General features: G+C 47.4%; 1 protein-coding gene across 4 annotated transcripts in view; it reads left to right on the top strand.

The window, feature by feature from the left end:
- The window catches only part of UBE4B (ubiquitination factor E4B), a 1,139,522-nt gene that overhangs the window by 227,847 nt on the left and 897,517 nt on the right, over window positions 1-14,158 (top strand). For 3 of the 4 annotated variants that reach the window (XM_078642268.1, XM_078642267.1, XM_078642269.1), the window contains 3 exons: window positions 11,176-11,320; window positions 11,469-11,697; window positions 12,303-12,695. In XM_078642268.1, coding sequence (XP_078498394.1) covers window positions 11,176-11,320; window positions 11,469-11,697; window positions 12,303-12,695 — 767 coding nt within the window. The remainder of the gene's footprint in view (window positions 1-11,175; window positions 11,321-11,468; window positions 11,698-12,302; window positions 12,696-14,158) is intronic. The other variant, XM_078642270.1, reaches the window with a different exon arrangement.

The following is a 14,158-nucleotide window of genomic DNA, read 5'->3' as shown; positions in this document are numbered from 1 at the left end:
TGTACTTCACGTGAAGCCTCAACTTAAGGTCTGCGAGGAAGTGAAGCAGTGGCATAATCTTCCTCTCAATGTCATGGGTCACCTTGCCCTTTTTAAAATGATTGGTCAAAACTTTTGTATGTCCTACAAAATTTCTCTTACTACTGCCTCCGACATGGTTTCATGTTGTTGGGCAATGGGACACCGATTCATTTGGGTGGGAGACCATTCCCGAGTTGTCTGGGGGAAATGCACTTGGGCGTCTTCTGACGGGAGATTGGCCATGGCTGACGTTAAGCTCCAATATTGGGCTACTCAAATTCTCCCACTGAACGATTGGTTGCATAGAGTGTGGGATGATAACGTGTATACAGGCGAGCTGGGCCTGCTAGGGCTTGACAAGATAATGAACATCCTTTACTTTAGCCCGATTCCCTCACAGTTGCCTGAAATCACTCGGGAAGTGTTTCATACATGGAGTGCGGCACTTCGCTGGACTGGGTGGAACTGTAGGCTCACGCTGGAAACTGTAATGTGGGTGGGCATATGACTTGAGCAGGTAGCCTCCTTTAGCAGTTTCAGGGGGTGGGACAGTATATGCATCTTCCAACTTGGAGACATTTGGAACAGGGTGGAGGCTGCTGAATTCCTTTCAAGAATTGGAGTTGGAATTTAATATGTTATCCTCTCAATTCTTTTGTTATCTTCAGCTTCGCCTTGCCCTTTCCCATAATCAGGATGCCCTTACTGATGTCCCTGAATGGAGCCCCCTGGAGTTTAAGCTTCTCATGGGTCACTTAAGCAAGGGAGGGGTGTCACAGATTTATCGATCCTTAGTAATACTTTCCCCCGTGACACTTGATACCCTGGGAGCCAAATGGGAGAGCTGGATGAGTCAGACTGGCGCCATGCGTGCATGGTTACTTGGACTCTGGCGATCTCAACTAGGCTTCGTTTGATACAATTTAAATATTTGCACCAAGCATATATGACAACTTTGCAGATGTAGAGATTTGGCCTTTGCGACTCCATCACATGCCCCAATAACAACACTCTCCTGGGGATTTCTTTCATGTAATCTGGGCATGTCCAGTCATCCAATATCAATGGGAAACTCACTGTTTTCGCCTTTCTGCTGTGATCGGGAGATCTTATTGAGTCGCAAACCCGAATAGCTATTTTTGGTGTTCTGGAGGGTCATTCTAGGCGGACCCAGAGGGGACAGAACTTTGGTGGGTATTTGCACCGTGATAGCCAAGAGAGACCTTGCCCTTTATTGGACAGCTGTGTTGGCACTGCCTGTTGAGGCATGGAGGAAGGGCATGGACTGGTGTGGCACAGTCAAAGAAACAATATATGTGACTTGGGGTTGTTGTAGGAGATTCATCAGAGTGTGGCAGAAGTGGTGGGATTGTTATGGCATTTCAGGATAACTTCTGTGCAGCTGCCTGCGAGCAGAATGTTAGAGGCTGTCTTGGTGCTTCTAGTTTGGAGGCGTAAATGGGTTTGCTACGTTTTATTTCGGCTACGAAGATGTGTGGTACGAGGCACCTTGTGTTTTGTGGTTCACATTCAAATCAATAAAATGTTATTTAAGAAAAAAGTCTACAAATATAATGACTGGCTTTTGGACATGGATTGGTGTAGGACAGCTGAACAAGACCATACAAAAACTGAGGCTGCTGACCTATACATCAAAAATCTGGGGAAAATGTGTTAGAAGCAAAACCTATCATAAGCCACTCTTGACCCGATACTTAAACTTTCACTGAGGGAGGCAAAAAGGAGTAACCATACATGGTGATAAAGTAATCCCTGAGAAGAACGAACTGAGGACGTGCTAAAACCTGCTTGTTAATACTCGTGCTCCATTGAAGCTCTTGGTATGATGGGAACAATGTTGTTGAATTATTACCGTACCTACAAAATCTGGACACTGTTCCCAGTGGTAAAGTTAACTGCAGTTAGTGTCTTAACATTGGAAACAAAGTTTTTTATAGGTAGGCCCAAAGTCAAGATGTACATCTTCGGTCTCACTGTAATTAGAATGTAAATAAATAGATACTTTAGGGAAAAGGTATGGCAGACGGCAGACAATATTCTGATCAACTTTTGCCTTCTAGAATTTACTGGATCTATTCAGTTTCTTTGTAGTGAGTAAAGATTGACGAATTAATTATAAAACTGAAAGGAAGGAAGGTATGATTGCTTCAACTCATCTTTTAAGAATGGCAGCCTTTTCAGATCATGGCTACTGCCAGAGTCAATCATCTCAATGTTAGCTTTGGCATATCTCCCTAACCCCATAAGAAAGGCAGGCAAATCATGCATTAACTTTCATTGCATCCAACCTTTTTGGCCTCAAGCAAGTAAAAGTTCTAGAAAATGAAGACTGAAGTATAGAACTGAAAATCGGGTATGTTAGGGGCAGCAACAGTGTACCCGTAAACACTATTAGTAAATGTAGCTTCAGCGACACCATTCACAGCTGTTTTACTAGTGTACAAGGCTGATTTGAGGAAAAATGACCATTCGTGTTCCACTGCACTGTCAGAGGCTACAATAACAGCCACACAAGTGCTCCATCATCCTGAAACCACTATTGCATTAATAGAAGGCATCAGAAACCATCTTCAATGTGACACAAAAGCAACACTGAATTGGGTGCCGGAAATTGTACAGAATGGATGGAATGCCAAGTTCTGCAGCATTCCTTCAAAGGTGTTCAGACCTAATCTTCTGGACCCAGTGGTTCAGGAGATTCATTTTGTAGTCATGAAAGTTATTCTAAAGTGTACTCAAACATCAAATTAGTAAGAACATCTACTCTGATACATTTTTTCTTGGAGTGGGGAAACAAGAATTCTAGATCTGAAGGGTCCAAATAAGTGGGTTAAGAGAAACAAATCTGCTTATTGGTGATATAGTAGATCTATGCTCCATGACACCTTGTGGAGTGAATCTTTGCTATTGTTTTCCTGAACACTTACGTTCATGTTCTAATTGTTCAGAAACAGTCATTTTCTTCAATTCAGTATCAGCTAGTAACATTAGCAGTAAATTGTAATGCCTAGTCACTAACTGCTTGGTGTTAGAGGCAGCCTTCCCCGAGGGACAGGCATCTCCCTCTATATATATTTGAACTATTGGCTGCGCTCAATAGGGGTTATGCCATTTCTGAAGCCTACAATAAGTGTGCTTTAAAGTACTCGTCCATATTTCTCGTTCAGTACAAATAATGTAATAGTTAGGAGTGGCTGTGGACACAGATAACCAAAGTGTATAGCCTCCAAGGAGTAATGACTCCTGATGACATATTTTCCAACAGATAAGTCACGTCTTCTCTGCTTATTGTAATTATGCATTTTCTAGAGCTGATTACCAGGTGTCAAACAAGGTTTGCCCCAGAATCAATTGTGGTATTCAGATCTCCAAAAAGCATAGATGATGCTTCAGTGTAGGTGGGGTCTCCTCTCCAAGATATCTGGACTTGATTCCAAACACTGGCCTACTTTAATGAAAATGACTGGTGGGATCTTTAGCACTAGCTGTGGTGCAATATTTTCACAAGAGGTCTGTCTGGTGTGATAAGTGTTCAGCAAATCACCTCTCCACATGACCCTTTTCAACAGGAAAACCAATTTAGCCCAAGAACTTGGTGAGAGAAACCGGTCTGCTTTCACTTTTGTAGTTCGCAAAAGCTGGCCTTCAGATGTCTTATTAAAAATATATATTTTTTTTAAATAAAAACCTTTATTGCACCATACGTTATTACACAGCTTCTGGCCTACAACCCGGGGGGCCGGCCGCTACACAGTTGCATCATTAGTGCGTATATCGAACAACTTCGCACATCGGTCTCCCCTTCCGGAGTACGGCTACTTCACAATACAGTGATGGTACATCACTCTCAATTAGCTTACTAATCTGAGTAGGTTTTGTTTTTTTGTTTTTTAACAATAAACAACGTAAGAGTCAACAAAGAAATCACATTTAGGTCATTAAGTGTGGAAGTGCGTCTGCACTAATCGTGTCGTGGCAGGTTTCTGGAAAGTGTGTTTGCGCCTATGTCCGCAGGGCCATTCGCATCTTTTTATACAGAGGGTAAATCTCTACTGTGTTTCTGCCCCCTTCGCTCCTCTGTCCCACCCATCCTGACCTCCAAGGTCCACCCTACGTCCTACCCCTAATGCACTTCTCTCATCCCCAAGTTCGCTAGTCTTTCACCCCTTTTCGTCAGACGTAATTGGTTCGTCGTCCGGTAAGGTGTCATAAATATCACCACTGTATACGTTCCATGGGGTCCAGATCTTGTTCCACTTCCTCGGGCAAGCCCTGCTAGCGTATACCGCCCTTTCCGTGATCATTACCCTATCCATAGTTTCACTCCATTGTGTCCTCGTCGGCACCTCTGCCACCCCCCATTTCTGCGCGATATCCCTCTTTGCAATTACCATGCCCAAAGAGACCCATAGTTGGCCATGCCTGGACAAATCGTTGGGCTCCCACACATTGAGTATGCATTTTCGTGGCTCAGGGACTAGCGAAGTCCCCATAGTCTGAGAAATTGTGCGCATTATTCGCCTCCAATACTCTTGAATGCGTGGGCAGTCCCATATTGTGTGGAAGAACGTCCCCTCCTCTCCACAACCTCGGAGGCAGTATGGGTGCTGAGCGCGGCCTATGAGGTGTAAAGTCGTTCTTGTATAGTATACTCTATGCAGAATTTTAAGTTGTATAAGCCGGAATTTAGCTGAAATGCCTATTTCTTTGGGCGACGCCAGTGCCTCATTCCACTCGTTTTCATCCATAGTTGCTACGTCTCCCTCCCACTTGTCCTTAAGCTTGACCATGGGATCTGGCAAGTTGTTGAGTAACTTACGGTATGTGAGCGAGGTTGCCCGCTTTGGCATAAATTCCGTAAGTAGGCGATCTTCAAGCGGGGAGGCTTCTGGTACCTCCGTCTACGGGGGGATGGCTTTAAGCAGTGCGTGCCGAATCTGGTGGTATCGGAACGATTCTCGAGGTCCCAGCCCATACTGTTCTCTCAACCGTTCAAAGGGGATCACCGTGTCCCGCTCCCATAAGTCTTCCACCGTAGACAGGCCTATCTCATCCCAGCGTGAGAAACCCTTACTGTTCCGCAGGTTCCCCAGGGCTCGGGCGTCCCATAGAGAGGTGAGTTTGGTCATTCTCCCTTTCCAACCTAGCGACGCCAGTGCTATGTGCCATATCGTTGCTGTGAGTCTTGTGGGTCCCTTCAGTTTGCCTACCATTCGCTGGTCGTACAGAGGGGCCAGTAGAGTACTCGTTCCTAGTTGTGCCCTGTCTGACCTGAATGCAGGGTCGTTTTGGGGGGCATGGATCCATTGATTTATGGTTTTCAAATGTGCTGCCCAGTAATACAATTTTAGATCCGGCAATGCAATCCCACCGTCATATCACCCCCTGTGCATTTTAGCCTGCGCAATGCGTGCTGGGCGGTTACTCCACAAAATTCCAGCCACCAACGCCGACACCTTCCTGAAGTATCTTGGTGCCACCGGGTATGGCGTATTCTCCAGAATATATAAGAAGCGGGGCAGTGACATCATCTTGTAGAGTGCTGCTTTACCCAGCATCGTCGGGGGCAGCCCGGCCCAAAATACAACTTCCTGCTTAAGCCGTTCTATGGGTGGTGTCAAATTTTTCTGCACAAATTCTATTGGATCCATGGTGACATGAATGCCCAGATATTTGAAGGACGAACCGGCCTCTTTCAGGGGGCAGTCTATGCTAAGTGTCGGGAGTGGGCCCTTCAGAACATAGAGTTCCGACTTATTCCAATTCAGCGTGTAACCAGAGACTTTCCCGTGCTCGTCACACAGGGTCAGGAGCGCTGGGATACTACGTTCTGGGTCCGTTAAGTATACCAGCATGTCATCGGCATACAGGGAGACGCGATCTTCCCATCCCTCAGCCCAAGAAATCCCTCTGAGCAGCAGGGTCGACCGTAGCAAGTGCGCTAATGGCTCTAAAGCGATTGCGAAAAGCAGTGGCGACAGGGGGCAACCCTGTCGGGTACCTCTCCCCAGGGGGAATGTTCGCGAAATATGGCCATTCGCTACCACTTGTGCCACCGGTCTTGTGTATAACAGTCTGATCCACGTTAAGAATTTGGGTGCGAACCCCAAGTGTGCTAGGACCTCAAACAGGTAAGTCCATTCTACCAGATCGAATGCCATCTTGGCATCGAGTGCCAATATTACCGCCGGTTCGGGGATCGAATCCGCTCTTGCCAGCACTCCGTGCACCCTCTGAAAATTCAGTGCCGTGTTTCTGTACGGCATAAACCCAGATTGGTCGGGATGTATGAGGTCCGGTAGGTGTGCCATCAAGCGGGTAGCCAGGAGCTTGGCCAGAATTTTAACTTCTGCGTTGAGCAGGGATATGGGGCGGTAGGACGTACAATCGTCCGGCGGTTTCCCCGGTTTAGGTATTGCGACGATGGTCGCTATTCTTTGGTCCGGTGGGAGTTCTCCCTACGAGAAGCAGTCTTTATACATGGGCCAGTAGGTGGTTACTGAGCCTGTCCGATGTGGCCTGGTACCACTCTATCGTAATGCCATTTGGTCCGAGCGCCCTACCGGGTTTTATCGCTCGTATCACTATTTGGATTTCCTCCGCAGTTATGTTAGCTTCCAGTTCCGCTATCGCCTCCGGTTGCAGCTTCGGTGTTTGGATAGGTTCTAGCGCCGCCCTAGCCATGCCTACGGTTACCACTCTATCAGATGTGTAAACACCCTCAAAGTGGTCAGCGAGTGCCTCTACTATTTGCTCGGGGCTCGTGTGTAGCATGCCCCTCCCGTCTCTGACCTGTTGGATACCTCTGGAACTCCCCCCTTTCTTGTCCAACCATGCCAACATCCTACCCGCTTAGTCCCCTATATCATAAATCTTATTCATTGTGTCAGTTATTTGCCCCCTCACCTGGTGTCGTAAATGTTCCGTGTATAAGTGTTGTTGGATTTGTATTGCATGGGATGTGTCCGGTGTGGGGTGCGTTTCATGTGTTACTGTCGCCTGCCGCAGTGTTAGCTCTATCTCGGCCAATTTGTGCGCTTTTTCCCTTCTATAGCCTGTAATTGCGGTCATTGCTTGCCCCCTCAACACCGCTTTATATGCTTCCCACAGGGTCGCAGAGGACTGCACTGACTTAACATTCTCTTCAAAGTAATGCACTGTCGCCGTCTTAAGTGACTTCCTGATCTTTGGCATCTTAAGGCACGCAGCCTGTATGGGGTAAATTCGTTTGCGCGTCTTCTCCTGGGTGGAGAGTGTCAAAATGATCGGGGAATGGTCTGAAATGCCTCTAGCTTGGAAGTCGACAGTGTAGACGTGTTGTATGCAGTCTCCCAGTGCCAGGAAGTAATCTATCCTCGATAAGCTATTGTGTACAGGAGAGTGGAAGGTGTACTGTCTCAATTGAGGGTGGGCATGGCGCAATACGTCAACCAGACCCATAGCTGTCAAGAAACGCTGGAGGCGTGAAGGACCCCCGGTCGGGCTTGGGGCTGGGAACCTGTCAGTTAGAGTGTCTACTGTTGCATTGAAGTCCCCCCCAAGTATAACATCTCCCTCAGGAAGGGTCAGGAGAAAGTCCCCCAGTGCCGGAAGCATGACTGAGTGGAGTGCCGGGGGGATATACACCGAGACCACATTAATAAGTCTCCCCTCCCATTGTCCCTGTAGGGCCGCAAAGCATCCCTGCCCATCCGTCTTCGTACACAGAGGTATAAAGTGCGAGGACTTCTTAAGTAATATGCCAGTTCCCCGAGAGCCTGACGTGAACTCCGAATGCGCTATCATTTTATACCCTCTCCTGTCTAGCGCTTTGGTAGTTCCTCCCTGTAAATGCGTTTCTTGAAGGAGCGCAAGGGCCGGTCCCTGCCGTTTCAGTGTAGTGAGTACCAACCCACGTTTGACCTTATCTCCCAGCCCCCTTACATTCCATGTCAGAAAGCGGAGAGGCGCTCCCTGTGATCTGGACGCCCCCCCCCCCCGACTACGTGGCGACGAACCTGTCATAGTTTGTCGTGTGGCTGAGCAGGCATCTATCATGCCCTGCGGCCCAGGTGGTCCATCTCTTTCTGCCACGTAAGCAGCACAAACGCCAGATATCACAGCTTGACCCTTCGTGTAGATTTCTTAAAAACACAACTGGTGTCCCCTTCCCCAACCCAACCTTAACTTGGTGAAACGTGTCTTTTGTCTCGGTTTGTAGTTTGCATGGAACATTGAAACAACCCCCCCTCATCTCCCTCCTACCTGCCTCCCTGCCACCCAGACCTAGAACTGCCCGCCTCCCCAACTCAGCAGAGTGCTTTACCCAACCCATGAACAGTTGCTTGCTGGGGTGAAGTGTCCCCCGGAGTAGCCAGGTCCCCTGCCCTCTCCGGTCTCACCCGGGTCAGTGTCCAAGTCGGGCAACACCCAAGAAGTCTCTTTAGTGTTCATTCAGTGTGGTGCCGGGCAACTATTCTTCTACACCCTCCAGTGTGTCGGCGTTGTTTGGCGTGTGGGAGTGCGTCGATCCATCTCTACCCGACGCCTGTGATCTCGGTTGGCTGTCTCTGCGTTGGCTCTGTTGTGCCCTGTGTGAGCGGCGGGGTAGTCCTACTTGTCGCCATCCTTCCAGCCATTCACGTGCAGACTACGGTGTATCAAAAAAACAAACCTTACTGTCCGCAACCACTCGCAGCCGCGCTGGGAATAGCATGGAGTACGGTAGTTCTTTGGCTCTCAGTTCCTTCTTAATTTCAAGGAAAGTCCTCCTCCGGCGCGACACCTCAGCAGTATAGTCCGGGAAAAAGGCTAGCGTGGCGTTTTGAACCTGTATCGGCGCGGCCACCCTTGCTGCCTGTAGGATCGCATCGCGATCGCGAAAGTTAAAGAGTCTCGCCAGGATTGGCCTAGGTGGGGCTCCAGTCTTGGGCTTTCCTCCCGGGACCCTATGTACTCTCTCCACCGAGAAGAATTGCGATAGCCCCTTTGGTTTAAGTCGTGTCTGGATCAGGTCTTCCACGTAGAGGTCCATGGCTCCGGTGCCTTCCGATTCCGGAACCCCAATAATTCTTACGTTGTTGCGACTGGAGCGCCCCTCCTGATCGTCCAGCTTCTCTTTCAATGTCTTATTCTCCGCCGCCACACGCTCCATTTCTATTTGTAGGTCCGATACATCCTCCACTAGAGATTTGGCGACCACCTCGACCTGCTTCACTCTTTCGCCCATCTTTTGAAAGTCCGCCCTCAGAAGAGAGACTTCAGTGGCCGTGGACCCTACCGTCGCCTGTACTTGCGCCAATGCCTTCATCACGCCTTCAAGTGTTGCTTTCTTCGTCCCATCAGTCTCTGGGGTCTTCCCCGTGGATGTGCGCGGTTCGGCTTGGGAATGGGCTTGTCTCTCAAATGCGAATTTCTCCAACTTAGACTGCGACGCGTTGTGTCTCGGGCCTCTGCCTGCCATAATTCTTCAGGCGTGTCCGCCGTTCACTGTGTCTAAGATCTATGGCCTCAGGGGGGGGGGGGGGAACTTCTGCACCTAACCGGTACAGCACGTGTCACAGTGGCGTTTTCCACCCGCTCCTTCTCTTCAGTCGTGCAGTCCCGATGTTCAGTGCAGCCGTGCTAGGACCCCTCCTATCCTCAGCGCCCACAGTTGCTGCCCGCTGCTGCAATTGAGTGTGTTAGTGTCCCTTAATCAGGCAGCGACGTCAGCGTCCTCCTTGGCTGCGTGATGTGGCAGGTAAGTCTCTCCCCGGCCCCTGGACGTGTCTAAGCGTCCTTTAATCGTGTCAGGGCGATCCCGCCCGTTATGTGCATTCGCCCCACTCGGTCCCAGCTCTTGCTGGTAGTGTCCCTTCGCGCTATTCTACTTTCACAACCGCAGGGTAGGGCAGAAGTCCGCCGCCCAGATCTGGTGTGTCGCGCTGTCGGATTGGCGCAAAAAGGTTGTTCGCGCCGGTGGGACCTGTGAAGCTCGTTGAGGGCCGTGCGTTTATTCCTTCCCTTGTTCAAGGGAATCGAACAGTAAACTGCTGTGCAGGGGACCTCTCTGGCCGGGCACTCCTCTCTCTGCACCCCGCTGTTATGGGGCACTGCTGGGGGGATTTATATCCGTGCGCCGACGTCACCCCTTTGACGCTGCTTTCCGTCCGGGCGCTTTTGTCCGTCGCCGCTAGGAGCCAAGGTATTCGGGGGGGGTCAGGGGAGTGCTCCGGGCGCTGATTCCGCTGCTGTGTCACGGGGGGGGTGGGGGGGAGTCCCAGGTAGCGCGCACTTCCGGGCGGCCTCCGCCGACTTGCCTGCACTTCCGCCCGGCCTCTACTTGCACTGGAGCCCGGTGTCGCTGGTCCGATGTAGGCCCACTGCTGACGGATGTCACAAGTCTGCCATCCGGCACTCGATTTTGTCCGGCTTTCCTTCGGGTGACTCCCGCTCGGTCCTGGATCCAGGTTCCTCCGTGCAGAGGTCAATTATGACCGGATTAATGTACGGATTGACGTGGGGACACTTGTCTTACTCACGGAGCCCTACCGCTATGCAACCGCCATGTTCGGTCGGCTAGCCACGCCCCTAAAAATAACTTTTTGCTGCTATTGTAAATGTCTTTCTCCACAATCTTTTATCCCTATGATTTCATGTGATTGAATTTTCCCACATTTGGTAGATTGGTCCCATTGCAGGGTGTCACTCCACTCCTTTTTAATAATTCCCTTACTGCTTTTTGTTCATTATGTTGCCATAGACTGCACATCTACATTTAAGTTTGGTTTCCAGAAGTCTGATTGTGTGTGTGTGTGTGTAAATATACAATAGATGCAGTATTTATTACATGAGTCTTTTTTTAAATATGGGGCTCGCAGCATAGCATATTAACTTGAATTATTAGTAGAGATACTAATCAGAAGGCTTGAATCCAGCGCCATCACTTTGTAGAACAATGCTGTCTGAGCTTTGGCATGAGATATGTACCTCCACACCCTAGACCCTTTTTGCTGGTCAGATTGTACTGTTATCACCTTTTAGTGGTTTTCTATAGTGTACCTTGTCGGTGGAATGCTGTTAAATGACCGGGGCCTTGCTTGCACTGACTCTTGAACCTGTGCACTCTTTATTTAATTTTATTAACACGATAATCTCCTTTCTGTTTTCAAGGACCTTACATCTGGGTTAGAGGTATCTGAGGAGCAGGCATTGCAGCTGGTCTGTAAGATTTTTCGAGTCTCCTGGAAGGAAAGGGACCGAGATGTTATCTTCCTTTCTTCTCTATCTGCACAGTTTAAACAGAACCCAAAAGAAGGTGAGTGTTTTGTTAAAGAGATGTTACACATTTTCCTTGATGCACCTCTTCATTCATTGGTCACCTGCACACTGAAAGGTCATGAGCGTGCTTCACTTAATTTTAGTAAATTATCACTTTGCTTCTTGCTTTCTTTCATCTTTGACAGTGTTCTCCAATTTTAAGGACTTGATCGGACAGATTTTGATGGAGGTCCTGATGATATCCACCCAGTCGAAAGATGACAACCCCTTTGCCAGTCTGACTGCTACATCCCAGCCAATTGCTGCTGCCATCCGATCACCAGACAAGGGTCTGGTGCTTCACCCCTCCTCCAATTTGGGCTCTAGTCCCATGTTCTGCAGTGGTAGTTCCTTTGGTGCCAGTTCTGTCTCCAGGCAAGCTCTGTCTCATTCTTGTTATGACTATGTGATTTAGATTGGTGGGAACAGTGCTAAAAAGGAGCAGAGGTTGAATGAGAGCAAAGAAGACAACGTGACAAATATAGCCTAGATAATCTCATGAAATGGAGTAGCTGCCCACCTGTTCTGAGGCTGACACAGCAGAGTTGAGAATGGTGATGTTAACCATTAGTTAATGATTAATGTTTACATTTTAACTTGTGGTTGACTGTCCTATATTGTGAAAGGATGAGGTATTTTGGAAAATTGTATTCAAATCCTATGAAATCAGAACCTTCATTGACTAAGTGGGCCTTCTGTGTTGGAATCGGACTACTGTTGCCCTTTCTTTGTCTTGCTCACCTCTTGTCATTACATACATTTTTATTTTGCATGAGTGAATGTGTTTGTGTGTTTTGTGTGTGGCAGAGCCAAATGACAGAGTGACAGACTAAGTGTGTTTTAGAAAATATGATATGCTGGTATTTGAAAAAGGACAGGAATCTTGTTGTTACATATTGAAGCGGTTTGATATTTTTCTTCTGCCTAATCTTTTGTCAGATTGATGCCTAATTATCTTTCTTTCTTATTTTCTTATCCAGCCTATATGGGTCTAGCCCAGTTTCTAGCAGAGCCTTCCCCACCAATGTGGCCCCTCTGTCCCCAACTTCTTCACCACCCTCTAATCCCACCACCCCCATTTCCATGCCTTCTCAGTCTGTCAGCCCCCATGCCCTCCTAGTCCAGCCCTCCTCTCCAAGGTACCGACCATATGTAGTCACCAGTCCGGGGCCCCTTTCATCCTCTCCCACTCCAAGGCCTACCTACCTCTCCTTGGCCAGCATGCCACATCTGCAACCTGTGAGCAACAGCCCTCAGGCCTTGCCAACATCCTCACCCCGGCAACAACCCTCTACCTTAAGCCTTCCACTGTTTTCGTCGTCTCCTGGTGCTCTGTCCAGGTCCCCGACTGTGCAGAGCAGGATCCCTTATAGGTACAGCTCAAACAGAGCTCGTGCATGTACGTGTGTTGGGTGTGAGCTTCCTGTTGACACTGAACTAACCTACAAAAGCTCCCTTTGTGTTCTTTCAGTTGCACTGATGTGTGTCATCTAACCTGCTCGACTTTCTGAATACAGCACCTGATCCCGCGTCTCTTGGAATCTTTCAATTCACGTGTTAGTTTAAGGGTGTTGAAGCTCAGTTTTGTAGAAACATATAAATATTCTTTATATTATCCCATATTTCTGTACTTCTCTTCTAGCGGGCCCGTAGAGTTAAAGTCCTACAACTCTTTTACTTCTTTAGTACCCAAGTCAAATGTACTTTTTGAAACATTTATTGTTTATGCCAGATATTTCCAAAATAAATCAAAGAATAAGCAAGGGGCCAGAAATTGTTTCCCTAACAAATATTTTTCACAATAGCTATATTTCTTGAAAGTTCTAATAGTTGTCCACATTTAACACTATAAGGGATCATGATCCTAATTGAAAAAGTTTTGCAGTGAATGAACCTTGTATACCTCTTAACCAGACTAGAAACATTAAGGGGGTGGGACTTTCACTCAATCCAGTGCTGTTGGAGAACAGTTAGTTTAATGGCAGTCTTTGCCAGAAATTGTCATTTCACTTAAAAAGTGAGTCTAAAGTATGCATAGCTCTTCGTGTTTGTGCATACAGTAATACCATGCATTCTTTTAATGCATGCCACATCCATCAATGTTTGTTGTGTGGTGTCTATAGTCAGTACCATAGAAAATACTTTTTTCACCACATGGGCTGTTAAAGAAGTTATTAATGTGTAATGTCTTTTTTTTTAGTTTCCGTTCAGGCTTTTCGTTTTTCACAATTTTATTCCTTTTTGATTTTACTTTCTTTTGCCTAAAATATGTGTTTCAAAGAAAAGACCTATCATTTGGAGTCAATTGACTGTTTCATACAAGAGTGGTCCGTGACCAATTAAACATGAATTGAATTTCAATTATCCACAGTCTGTGTTGTGTAGGGTACTACAACACTGATAATCAATATCACCGCAACCTTTCTCATGCATGCACTCAAATTCTATTTAAGAATACATTTATTGAGAGACCACACAAGTAGAAGCGCCAAACAATTCCAAAGATATTTACAACACATTTATTGGTAAACTCAATGATTGTAGGTTGCGTGCGAAAAGGGAAAAGGGTGGGGAGTGGTGGTGGAAGGTTGTGAGAGTGTAAGTCAAAGCAGTATGAAAAGTACAATTAGATGCTTTTCAAATGACTGGTAGTCAAAACCAGTTACAGAAGACCTGTCCTATTCATAACATTCATTTACATGTAATTCTGTAAATTCACAATTTGCATTCAATGCAACTTCAAAGGTATATCAGATAGGACGCAGGTACAGGTCTTGAACAATGGAGGGCGTCGACCTTTCGACTCGGCTGATGCAAGGAGGGAATTTTGAGCCTC

The sequence above is a fragment of the Lissotriton helveticus genome, chromosome 5_1 (assembly GCF_964261635.1).
Source record: "Lissotriton helveticus chromosome 5_1, aLisHel1.1, whole genome shotgun sequence".
NCBI lineage: Eukaryota > Metazoa > Chordata > Amphibia > Caudata > Salamandridae > Lissotriton > Lissotriton helveticus.
The sequence above is the reverse complement of the archived record's forward strand: the minus strand, read 5'-3'. Positions and strand labels throughout refer to the sequence as shown.